This window comes from Aquarana catesbeiana, linkage group LG06 (genome assembly GCF_042186555.1).
Source record: "Aquarana catesbeiana isolate 2022-GZ linkage group LG06, ASM4218655v1, whole genome shotgun sequence".
Lineage (NCBI taxonomy): Eukaryota > Metazoa > Chordata > Amphibia > Anura > Ranidae > Aquarana > Aquarana catesbeiana.
Window position 1 is genome coordinate 344,835,156 of NC_133329.1, and position 13,837 is coordinate 344,848,992.

Genomic DNA, 13,837 nt, shown 5'->3' on the forward strand with positions numbered 1-13,837 from the left:
AAAAGAAAAGAGTGAAGAACACAAGCTAATGCCCGAGCTCTACTGTAATCCTCCAGTGAGAGTGGAAGGTGATCCTCAGTGCTAAGTGGACTTGTGCAAGGCCAAGCAGATATCTCCATACCAGTCATTCTCAAGGAGATATTTGTCAGTCTTTCACCGGCCTAAATTGTGTTTATTTATTCTGTGACTAGCCCAGCAGACTAAAGCAAAATATGTCCACTTAACACCTACCTACTCACTTTTCACTGAGAAAAGAAAGAATTAGGCAGGCCACAATGTGAATTTCCAACAAGAAAAAAAGTGTTTTTACATTGTAGCCCCCTCGGGGTAATCATGAATGTACCAATCCATTAAATGAGGCCATTAGGTTGGAATTGTTTATGGCCAGCTTATGGCAGAACAAAACAACCAATCAAAAATTCCAATTAGATTAAAAGATGAATTCTAAATAGGGTTCCTGCTCTTTGTATATCACTTTCCCTCATGGCATATTCATATTAGAATTTCTGCCCTTTTTATTAAACATGTATAAAACCAGTTGGAGCCCTCATGTGTTTTTCTTTCTTTGTACATTGGATCTAATTTAATTCTAGGACAAAGGAAAAGTAATGGAACTACAAACTATAGCGAACATTACAAATATGTTATCTTTCATAATAACCTGCATTGGGAAAAAGACAGTCAAAATCTGATTGGGTGCTCTGGCCCACACCTCTTTTATTTGTTGCCCTGTTTTTATTTCCTTGGATGTAATCTATAAAAAGCAGATCTTTTGGGTCATTGAGTTAGAAAATCTTTTTTTTACCAGAAAACAGACATGTGTAGATTATTGATATATTATTCATGAGAAACTAAATTAAATGCAGACCCACTAAGGCAAACATCTAGTATTACTAATTATCTTTATACATTGTGATATTACTCTGGGGTAGAACTCCTACTGCTACTTATTCTGAAACAAATTATCAGAATTTCATTGCTAGATGGATAAGATTTATTGTAGTCTTAATGGAGTTCTTTGGAAAGCAACAATCCAGCACATACTTTATTGTTTTCATGCACTTTATACTGAAAAAAGAGAAAGAAATCTATAACTAGTATAAATCATTGACTCCAAATGCAGGGTCCTAAAAACAGTGTCTATTTTTTAGCAAACAAAATAAATCCACTGCTTCTTTTGTAGGGCAAGTCGATAACAATTCTATTTAATGTTAGTTTTAGATCATCACTGGGAGTCTCTATGTTACTAGGCGTTCGATTTAGCTTTCATCCAAACTGAGTGGTTTAACAGCATGGTTCTGCTTTTTTCCTAATTTATATAATCCTTTATACTTTTATATAATAGTACTGCCACTATACACACATAGATACAACTATATAAAATCAGTCAATCTAAACTTCTTCATTGCATCCAAACATATATGTATATTTGTCAGTGGCAGCTGGTGCTTCATTTTTTGGGGGGTTGGCAAACAAAACCCACCCCCCCGCCAGCCCCGCTCGCCAGCCCTTCTCACAAGCCTGCCAGCCCCCAAACTTACCCCATCCAGTTCCCAAGCAGCTTTGATGGCTTCTTCTCCCGGCCAATCCGGTGGCTTCTTCTCCTGGCCAATCCGGTCGCAGGACCCACTTCCTGTCCTGATTGGTCAGGAGGAGAAGTAGGAAGACAATAGTGAATGTTGGCTCTGCGCCCCGAGCCCACCCTTTTGAAGCTAATTAGAGCCCCCGGCTGTAATCACGTGCTACACAAAAAACAAAAAACACATAAAACTCTATGCGTCTGGTGCGCTGCATGGAGATTAGGGGCCGGGCGCATAGAGATTAGGGGGGCGGCACCCCTGCGCCCCTTTATGGGCAGGCCACCGCTGATATTTGTACTATTAATGATAAAAAAAAACTTGATGAACCGGGTATTTGAACTTTCTGGCTAATGCCGGAAACTCAGAACAGATTTAGAGGGTCTATCAGCTCTTGTATTGTAACAGGAGCTGCAGTTTCAGATTTCAGTGTCAGCACCACCTATAGTTGGAATCTGGAATTGTAACCCAATAGTCAGATAAAACATCAGTATAAATATTTTAGATAAGTGTATTAGTACCATAAATGTATCAATTTAAGCAGTTCAATGCAGGCACCTACTGTATCAGTCCACACAACATACTTTTATATGATTTCTCTGGCACTTAATGATGATCTGTAGGATGCCAGTTGAAAATGTTGAAATTACTATTTAAGAGCCCAGGATTCACAACACTCTCCAGCACTGGAAGGGTTATGTAAAGGTAGCCTATACGTGCCTGTATTGTACTGCTGTATCCTTTTCACTAGCTTTATTGTACTGACTGTTTAGTCTAAGCAGAGCAAACACTGAATAAAAAGGAATGAGTCCAACTGTGTTTAAGTTTCAGCATTTATGTGGGCTTTACGTGAGAAGTTAGAAGCAGCTAAGAAATAAAATTAATTTATTCTGAAAGGGCCCTTTAGGGATTTAATAAAATCACAGCATTTAAAAACATGTTCTTTGAAACAGAATTGTAGTTAAACATGGTCTGCTCTGTGCAGTCTTGTACAGAAACAAAGAAGTAAAGACTAGTACACTAATATGTATAGCTTACAAAGAACTCATCTTTTATAGTGTATAGCAAAATAGTTTTCTTTTTTTTTTAGTTTTAGAAACTACATTTTTATTGCTGTCTGTGTCTCCACTAGGAGTTTTTTTCTCTGTTCCCCTTGATGACCATTGTCACCAAGACAGTGATGAGAAATCCAAAAATGTTGCAGTTGTCACCAGAAGAAGAGGTGAGGGTATTTTCAATAGAGACTCCTGTTCCAATGACAACTGTCTAAGGCTTCATGTACACTACAGCTTCTAAACCTGAGTTTAGGAGCCTTTGGTGGTTTTTTGCCAAAATTCCTAAACTCAACTCCAAAAAAGCCTATGTGTCCATGCACACATACAGTGCCTTGAAAAAGTATTCATACCCCTTGACATTTTCTACATTTTGTCATGTTACAACCAAAAATGTAAATGTATTTTATTGGGATTTTATGTGACAGGCCAACACAAAGTGGCACATAATTGTCAAGTGAAAGGAAAATGATAAATGGTTTTCAAAATGTTTTACAAATAAATATGTGAAAAAGTGTGGCGTGCATTTGTATTCACCCCTCTTTAATCTGATACCCCTAACTAAAATCTAGCATAACTAATTGCCTTCAGAAGCCACCTAATTAGTAAATAGAGTCCACCTGTGTGTAATTTAATCTCAGTATGTATTAACAGCTGTTCTGTGAAGCCCTCAGAGGTTATTTATAGAACCTTAGTGAACAAACAGCATCATGAAGGCCAAGGAACACGCCAGACAGGTTAGGGATAAAGTTCTGGAGAAGTTTAAAGCAGGGTTAGGTTAAAAAAAAAATATCCCAAGCTATCCCAAATATCCCAAGCTTTAAACATCTAACGGAGCACTGTTCAATCCATCATCTGAAATTGGAAAGAGTATGGAACTGAGATATGGGGCAGAGGTTCACCTTCCAGCAGGACAATGACCCTAAACACACAGCCAAAGCTACAATGGAATGGTTTAGATCAAAGCATATTCATGAGTTAGAATGGCCCAGTCAATGTCCAGACCTAAATCCAATTGACAATCTGTGGCAAGACTTGAAAATTGCTGTCCACAGACGCTCTCCATCCAATCTGACAGAGTTATTTTGCAAAGAAGAATGGGCAAAACTTTCACTCTCTAGATGTGCAAAGCTGGTAGAGACATCCCCAAAAAGAGCTGTAATTGCAGCAAAAGATGGTTCTACAAAGTATTGACTCAGGGGGCTGAATACAAATGTACGCCACACTTTTCATATATTTATTTGTAAAAAATGTTGAAAACCATTTATTATTTTCCTTTCACTTCACAATTATGTGCCACTTTGTGTTGGTCTACCACATAAAATCCCAATAAAACACATTTACGTTTTTGGTTGTAACATGACAAAATGTGGAAAATTTCAAGGGGTGTGAATACTTTTTCAAGGCACTGTATGTTTTTACAATCGCTGCTGCGGTTTGCGGAGATTCAACTTCCCTCTCCTGAAGAATCGCGTTCAGGATAGGAACGTTTTGACCACTGGCTGCAGAATGCAGCAAAATCACAATAAAATTGAGGTGTTATTTTGCCGCAATTTTGAAGCGTTTTGGGTTTTACCGCAGCCGGTGGTCAACCTCGTCTGTGTGTACATAAGCCCTAAGTGGGAAATGTCTCTCACTTTGTAGAGATCTACTCTAATTTTCTGTTGTGTCCCTGAAACAGGATGTGAAAGGAAATCTTCCAATGGGATGCAGACAGCAAAAAAACAAACTGACAGAGGCTTTAACCCTTCCCTACTTTTTCCAAAACTTAAAAAAATTGTTACATATACAATTTAAGACTTGATTTGGAACAGACACCATTTGTTATCACAGGTACTTATATTGCACTGTCAATTTACACAACACTTTACAAATATTGTCTATATTATACATTCACATCAATCTCTGCCCTCAAGGAGCTTACAATCTAAGCTTTCTAACTCACATTCATACACATAGTAGGGACAATTTAATCAGGAGCCAATTAACCTACCAGCATGTCTTTGGGTGTGGGGGGAAACACATGCAGGCACAGGAAAAACATGCAAACTCCATGTAGGTAGTGCTGTGGTTGGAATTCGAACCGACAACCTAGGGCAGTTAGGCAGAAGTGGTACCAGAAGTACTTACCTTTGACTTTTTATAGCATAGGAGACATGACTGCATAGTGAGGTCAGTTAGAATCATTATATTTTATTACATGGCTGTGGCTGCTGCTTTTTCTCACATACACAAACTCGTTTTTTTTGGGGGGGGGGGGGGGTGTGCAAAGCACAGTGTGATTAAAGCTTTGTACACTCGATGGGATTTTCCGCAGACAAAGCCTCTGACTTTTGTCCGAAGGGCGTTGGCCAGGAACTTGTCTTGCATACAAACGGCAAGGAATTGTCGGCCAACAAACACGAACGTAGTGACGTATTAGACGTACTACGAGACTACAAAGAGGAAGTTCAATTGTAATGCGCCACCCTTTGGGTTCCTTCTGCTAATTTCATGTTAGTCGAAGTTTGGTGAGTGCTGATTTTGCGCTTTTTATTTCGCGCTTTTCATTTTGCGCTTTTCATTTCGCTCTTTTCAGTTTGTTTCTGAACGGCCGTTTGTCAACCAGCCAGGTTGCGGAATCGGAGGAGATAACGTGTGGCTTTGGGGTTATTGCTTTGATCCAAGTCCAGTCCAGGAACAGGAGGAGGAGGATTTCTTGGACCAAAAATCAGTTGCTTTGTTAATCGTGACCAATTATGTCATATGCCTTTGCTGTAGGAGCTCCAGGAGTATAATCCAGATGATGTTCGGAATTATCTCCGGATGATGGACCCCTGCTTTCACCAACTCTTGGCATTGGTGACCCCCTATATTAAGAAGCAGGACACATGCATGAGGCTTTTATTTTATTTTTTGGTTGAATAATAATGATTTGATTTGGTATATTTTCTATATTTTTGGTTGCATAGAATGCACTTTTTGGTTAAGTTTTATTGGGAGATAACATGTCTAATTTTATTTGTTTTCTTTTTTTAATGGACAATAAAAAATTGTGTAGAATGATACTTGGCTATGTGATTTACTTACTACTGATGTACTTTACTCAAATGACATTGGGGACACCAACATAGTTGTATCTTTGATCTTAAAAACTACGGGATAATGGTGTTGTGGTAACTTGCCCAAAAAAAAACCAAAAAAAAAAACAAGCATAATAATATTATTCTTGATATCACTAGAAAAAAAAAAAGCCTTTGAAAATACGTTTGGCAGAACTCCATCAGTATCACCAGCAAAGCAGCTTCATTATTATCCCATTAAAGAAGAAGAGAATTGTGCGCTGCATATATAGATTTTATAATTTGCCACGTCACAAATGTTAATTCTCCATTACAAACGCTAGTTTACAAGACCGACCGCTTCTGGCTCGTCCTTTCTTCCGAGCATGCGTGTTTGTACTTTGGACTTTGTCTGACGGACTTGTGTACACACGCTCGGAAAATCCGACAACAGACATTTGTCTACGGAAAATTTTAAAGCCTGCCATCCAATATTTGTCTGTGGAAAATCTGACAACAATTGTCCGATGGAGCGTACAAATGGTTGGATTTTCCGCCAACAGCCTGTCGTCACACAATTCCCGTCGGAAAATCCGATCGTGTGTACGATGCTTTATGGGGAATTCTTTTTTTTTCAATAAAAGTTTTTATTGAGCAAATACATAGTCATAACAAAGTGTATAAAATATACAAAACTTTCTTGCTGGGTGTCACACATTACATCCATTCTCGGGTAATAAGTTTCTGTTTGTGTAGACAACCACTATCACAACTCAAACTGTTATAACTATTAATAACCCATTGCGTCTTTGTGTATTATTATTTTATTTATTTCAGGTACTTATATAGCGCAGTCAATTTACGCAGCGCTTTACATATATATATATTATACATTCACATCAGTCCCTATACCCTCAAGGAGCTTACAATCTAAGGTCCCTAACTCACATTCATACCTATACTAGGGCCAATTTAGACAGGATCCAATTAACCTACCAGCATGTCTTTGGAGTGTGGGAGGAAACCGGAGTACCCGGAAGAAAATCACGCAGACACAGGGAGAACATGCAAACTCCAGGCAGGTAGTGTCGTGGTCGGGATTCGAACCAGCGACCCTTCTTACTGCTAGGCGAGAGTGCTACCCACTACACCACTGTGCCACCCATATTATTATGTTCAGCAGTCAAGGGTTGTGTTTTTGTGGGTGTCATAAGGTTTAGTATTAGATCATAAAGGGGACAGACAAGAGCTAAGAGATGAAATGGTTGTAAGGGGGGGTGAAAAAAAAAAAGGGGGGGATGGGGAGAGTGGGGGAGTTTAGGTTACTTCACCTCTATATACAAAAATGGTATTTATGTTAGTCCAACGGGATCTAGCCTTAAGGATCTTCATTGTCTAAGAACCCAGTATTTGAGTCAAGTATCGGTGATCAATGATCCTATCTCACTTGGTCAGCCATTTTGTTTATGGGGAATTCTAAGTATATGTGGTATAAGTTTTCTTTGGCCACACATAGCATGTCAGCAGTCAAGAGCTACACTTGCGATTTACTGCGGCTCCATTATTTTTTCTGCATCTGCCATTTTAAATGTCTGAATATGTGCAGTTTTTTTTTTTTTTTTAAAGGTGTTTATTTTTGGATTTTTGCAATAAAAATAATACAAGAAAAACGATGAAATAATAAGAAGACCAATAATATAAACTGTCCTACATACATGTATGTCATAGGTATTTTGATCATTGAGAATATAGCAAAAATCATGAAGTAGTACAGCTGTACAGAACAATAACATCCCAACCGGAAACAACTCGCACCATTCATACACACACTCATACACACATCTGTCACCCGCGACCACCAATATTACAGTATAATTATGGCGCTTCTTGTGGAACAACCCCTCATCAGAACGCATACAGATTTCCATCCACATCCACATATATGTCAAGTAATGTTTGCTAAGAACACATCTCCTCGCCTCCTCACTGAGACAACTGTGAGGAGAGGACCTCCCCCCAGAAGTCCTTTGCAACATCCAGCCAAGGCTGCCAGATCCTGGTGAACTTCCCAGGGCATGCTCTGCTCTTGTAAATCAACTTAAATTTGGGGAGGGTCCCATGTACAATACGGAAGAAGGCTTGGGCTGAAGGGGGTTCAGTATCTTTCCAGTGCAATAAAATGGTTTTACGTGCATAAAACAATAAAATACGTATTAACATCCTAGCATGAGTGCGAGGAACACTATCATTTAGTACTCCCAGGAGGCCGACCTCTGGAGTTTGCGGCAGCGGTATATGTAACTTACGGCTGAAAAAGGAAAAAACATCTTTCCAGAAGGCTGCAAGCCCGGGACATGCCCAAAACATATGAAAGAAATCAGCAGCGATACTCTTACATCTAGCGCATGCAATATCCTGACCCAGTCCCATTGTAACCAACCTAGCAGGTGTATAGTGTAAGTGATGTATAAACTTAAATTGTATCAGGACATCAGCCGTACTGATGATATCCTGAAAGCACACTTCCACTGCCTCCTCCCAGTCCTCTTCAGAAAGCTCAGGCATAATCCTTTGCCATTTACGTTGAGAGTTCTGAAAAGGATCCGCACCCATCACCTGAAGGCGCCCATAGAAGGTCGTCACAAGTTTGTCTATCTCTGGAGAGGACAGAAGGTCCTCCATGGAGGATTCCCTGAGCCCTATGGTCAATGAACCAAACTGTGTCCTGAGGGCATGTCGCAATAAAAGGTATTTGAAGAAAAATTTGTTTGCAATGTTATATTTAAGTCGAATGGATTCAAAAGACATTAATATATTGTTTTCAAAAATATGAGAGAGGTGCGTGATCCCATAACGGGCCCACCACATCGAATCTGGATGACCACAGAGCTCAGGAATGTTCGGGTTCCGCCACAGAGGAGTCTGTGGCGAGATATCGACTTGGGATTGTGCCAGTATCTTTCCCCCCTCCCTCCAGGCCATAAAGCAAACCTCTGCGGGAGAAAATCTGGATCCACCCGTTTTTTTGGACCTATGTAGTTCGTCCTTCAAGGAGGTAGGGGATGCAAATAGAGACAGTAGAAAAGCCGTGGATGGAGTTTGGGGGTCAGAGTGCAACCAATCATGGACATAAGTGAGCTGGGAAGCAAGAAAATAGTTCCTCAAATTTGGGCAAGCCAATCCACCTACAGGTTTGGCCGCTTGTAAAGATGATTTGGCTATACGAGGTTGGCTACCGTTCCAAATGAAAGTAAACAGGGCAGAGTCAAGTTTTGCAAATAATTTTTTGGTAAGGAAAACGGGGGAGGCCCTAAAACTATAGAGAAATTTTGGCAGAAAGATCATTTTAAATATGTTTATGCGACCAATTAAATTGAGAGGTAAGGAGGACCAGGTACGGAATTTCTCCGTCATCTGTTGGACTATAGGGGTGACATTAAGTTCCTCGTACCTAGAGAGATCAGTATGTATCTGGATACCAAGGTATTTAAGGGAGGGCGTCAATTGGATGCATGACCTCTGTAGATAGTTGTAGGGGGAGGGGGGACCGATAGCCAAGGCCTGCGATTTTTCCCAGCCCACCCTGAGTCCCGAGACCACACCAAACTCCTCCACCACCTGCATTAATTTTGCAAAAGAGCTTTCCCGTCCATCTAAATATATCAGGGCATCATCTGCGTATAAGGAGATTTTTTCCTCAAGCGGGCCCGAACGGATGCCCCCAATCCCAGCCGTCTGCCGCACAGCCAGAGCCAGTGGCTCAATGGCTATTGCGAACAGCAGGGGAGAGAGAGGGCACCCCTGTCGGGTACCCCGACCCAAGGAAAATGATGCAGAAATATCCATGTTTGTACGCACCCTAGCTCTTGGGTCCGCGTACAGTAAGCGGACCCAATGAATAAAGGTTGGGCCAATACCCATCCGTGCCATAGCCTCCCATAAAAAAGGCCAACTCACAGTATCAAAAGCTTTTAGTATATCTAGGGACAGAACTAAGCCGGATCGCCCCGCACGTGCCGCCTCATGGACATGTAGGTACAACCTTCGGATATTATCAAATGTACTCCTGCCAGGCATGAAACCAGACTGATCTGGTGGTATAAGGGCGAGGATGACAGACTGGAGTCTAAGGGCGAGAATTTTTGCTAAGATCTTTACATCACCATTCAGAAGTGAAATAGGCCTGTAGGATCCGCAGTATTTGCTATCTTTACCGGGTTTGGGTATAACCACAATAAGTGCTTCATTTAAGGACTCAGGGAGCTTCCCTAACTCAAGGGAGTCTTGAAACAATTTGAGGAGCCTAGGAGCCAGTACCTCTGCATGCGCCTGGTACCACTCCGAGGGAAGCCCATCCAGGCCCGGAGCTTTATTAGAGGGAAGGAGGCTTATGGCTTTGGTGACCTCTTCCAGCGTGATGGGCCTGTCTAGGAGGGACTGCTGGGAGGTGTCGAGTACCGGGAGGTCAAGGGACCCAAAGAAGCCCACAAAGTCTGTCTCTGGGGGGGCTTCCGTGCCCCTATATAATGTGGCATAGAAGTCCGCAAAGGTTTTGTTAATAGTCAGTGCGTTGGATGTAATCGATCCGTCAGGTAAGTGAATTTCAGCAATCGTGGTTCCCTGACAGTCCGCGTGAGCAAGATATGCCAGGAGCCTACCATTCTTCCCACCATGTTCATGTATACGAGCTGAGAGGTACAGCTGTTGCTTTCTAGTCAAGTCCACCAAGTGCAACTGCAGCGCCCGGTGGGCCCCAGTCAGCACGCCTCTGGTTTCAGAGGAGGGGGCGCCCGCATGGCGGGCACGAGCCTCCTCCAAAACCCTCCGAAGCTCATCCTGTGTCCTCCTTCCGGCAGATCTGTAACTCTTGATTCTAGAGATATAGGAACCCCTCACCACAGCCTTGAAGGCATCCCAAACAGGACCCACAGGAGCAGAGTCAGCGTTAAGGGACCAATAAATAGTCATGTCAATCGGAATGCCCTCAGCTATCTCTGGAGTAGAGTTTCAAAGAGGGCTGAGTCTCCAAGTTCGAAACCCCGGCCTATGACCCAAAGTCAAATCCACCCTTATCATAGAATGGTCAGATTCCGTCTGGGGAAGATACGCTATGGATTGAACAACCGGTAAGAAATCTTTCGTGGCGAGAGCAAAGTCAATTCTGGAGAGGGTTGCATAGGACCTAGACTGGCAGGAGTACACTTTGGCCTCTGGAAATTTCCAGCGCCACAGATCCACATATCCGTAGGTACTACACCACGCGCGGAGCAATCCGGATTCGGACTTCAAAGGTTTTAATCTATCTAGGTCAGGTTGTAGGACCGAGTTGAAATCCCCAAGGATAAGCATAGGACAGCTAGGCAAATTTGCAAATTGAATATCAAGATCAGAAAACATTGCAGCCGCGACCGGAGGGGGGAAATACACCGCCACTAGAATGAAGGGTGTGCCATGTATCGACACATGTAGAATAACATACTGCCCCTTGGGGTCTAGGATAACTTGGTGACACACGAAGGGTAATCCCTTACGAATTAATATGGCTACGCCCCGGGCATAATTTGAGTAGGTAGAGTGGTAATGGCTGGCTACCCAGTGTTTTTTGAGCGCCATCACCTTGGCCCCCATTAAATGAGTCTCCTGAAGACACAGGATATGGGGTTTACTAAGTTTCAGGGCCGCAAAGATGGACGCTCTTTTAAATTTGGAGTTTAGCCCGCGGACATTCCACGAGCAAACAGTTACGTTAGACATGGGGTTGATAGCATAGGTGCATACGGAACAGAAGGGGTCTGAAGCAGAACCCCTCCCCCGGTCACGGCCACATATACAGTTAAGGGTCGCAGTGTCAGACTTTCATTCAACCATACATACAACATACATACAACCATACAACAACAGACATTGTCATGTTCAATACCCAACAGGGGTATCAATTCCCCTGCCCAGCTCCAAAAAAGAGGAGTGGGCCTATACCCAAAACTTGTATCGTGCCTGGGGCGCATGGCCCGGAACAGAAGGCAGGAAAAAATTATAAGTTCAAAGGCAACAAAAAAAAAAAAAAAAAAAAAAAAAGTCATTAGTCAATTATAATATTTCAAAATAGAATAAGGGGACTGAGTCCCAGAGCAGCTCGGGTCCAGTTATAAACCGGAACTAGGTACTCTCCCTCCGGAGACAAATAGGATCCGCCAAGGTCAGCACACGACCGTACTGAAACAGGGAAAGATTGTCCATCATGACCAATATGGCAAAAAAGAAGGGGGGGGGACAGGGGGAAAGAAAAAAATTATAATGCAGGCAAGGGGGATCCCAGAGAGGAGAGGAAACTTGTGTGTAAACTGTGGGGCCATCATAAAGTGGAGATCTGCTTCAGGCAGGAGGCTTGGGAGGATGGGGTAATGCTTCCCACCAAGACATGGCATCTTGTGGGGATTGGAAAAAATGAGCTTTCCCTTGATAAGTGACCCGAAGGGTAGCAGGAAAAAGCATGGAATACTGAATATCTTGTTCCCGAAGCTTCTGCTTGATCCGTTGATAGCTGGCTCTACGGTTGCGGACTGTCGCTGAGTAATCTGGAAAGAGTGACACCACTGCATTATTAATGCGGAGACTTCCCTTCCGCCTGGCGGCCCCCAAGATGGAGTCACGGTCCCTGTAATTAAGGAGACGAATCACCATCGTACGTGGGGGGTGTCCCTCTGGTAGGGGGCGCCCAGGGACTCGGTGGGCCCTCTCAATCACAAAACAGGGGGATAACTGTTCTCGACCAAACTCTTGCTCAAGCCAGCTCTCCAGGAAGGCCACAGGGTCAGATCCCTCCACCCGCTCCGGAAGTCCAACCAGGCGCAGGTTGTTCCTGCGTAGGCGGTTTTCAAGGTCGTCGACCTTATCCTCCAAAGTTGAAATCTTTCCCCCATATGTATTGAGTCTAGGTAGAATGGGGGTAATAGTATCTTCCAAATCACTGATACGTTGTTCAGTCTCGGTAACCCGGCCACGCAGCTTGTGTACATCTTGCCGCATAATAGTTAAGTCTATCTTGAGCCCATCCACCTTCCCCACCAGATCTGCATGGTTTACCTTGATAGTGGCCAGGACATCTGCCAGGGTAGGTTCTTTAGCGCCATCCGCGACCGCCGAGCCCGGGGTCGGTATTGAAGGGGTGGCTGCAGGGTCCGGAATCTCTGGGGAGGGTGGTGGGGATCCGTCCAGGCCGTCACCGAAAAGATCCGGAGTGGAGGCTGGGGATGAGCTAGGCCCGTGTACAGTATGGCGGCGGCCATCTTGGCAGGAGCGTGTAGCGATGCTCATCTTTACCGGAGGCTGTTTCCTCGTACGTCGCTTTCCCATCAACCAAAATGCCCCTCAGTAATGCACAAGACACACCTGAAGGGATTAGGCAGGAACGGAGTCAGGTGCTGACGATGGATGATCAGGATGGAGCAGGATTGTATAGGGAGAGACCGGAGCTACACAGGAACACGTCCGCTCACATCCCGAGCCAGGCCACGCCCCCCGAATATGTGCAGTTTAGTAGTATAAATATTTTGATTACCATGGGACAGTCCTCTATGATGGTAAAATCAGATTCACTTACAGTTTTTATTTTTTTTTTATCTTTATTAGGTGGGAAAAAGAAACATTTAGAAGAGAGCACCGATATTGGAAGTATTCCATTAGATCTGCTTGAATCTTTACCATTAAAGGAAAGGATGGCCATGTATCAAACCGCTGCGACCAGCAAGAGCCAGACTTCCAATGTGGATGTAAGTAAATAAAAAAATGGTTCAAGTATGTATAGTAACTTATAAAACAAATGATACCTTAACAAAATGATAACTATAGTAACTATATGAAGGTAGTAGAAAATGAAAAACATGAGGTTCAACCCAAACAAAGGGAATAATAATATAACTATACTGTAAATTGGGCTAATAAAATAGGAAAGGAAAGTGGTTCATTAAGTCTGCCCGATTTTTTTTCTTCGTTTTGTTACAAGAATGTGGACTTATACACGTAAACAAAAAAAAGCAGCAAAAAACATTGGACACTGCAGTATAAAAGAACTATTGTAATCATTACACATAATTCATTTTGGTCCAAACCTAAAACCTTGTAAATACATTTCAATGCTTAAAGCAGAGCATTTTTAGGTAGCCCTTCA

General features: G+C 42.7%; 1 protein-coding gene across 2 annotated transcripts in view; it reads left to right on the forward strand.

Moving 5' to 3' along the window:
• Nucleotides 1–13,837, forward strand: part of XIRP2 (xin actin binding repeat containing 2) — a 290,910-nt gene that overhangs the window by 188,776 nt on the left and 88,297 nt on the right. For both annotated transcript variants that reach the window (XM_073633972.1, XM_073633973.1), the window contains exon 2: nucleotides 13,300–13,439. In XM_073633972.1, coding sequence (XP_073490073.1) covers nucleotides 13,300–13,439 — 140 coding nt within the window. The remainder of the gene's footprint in view (nucleotides 1–13,299; nucleotides 13,440–13,837) is intronic.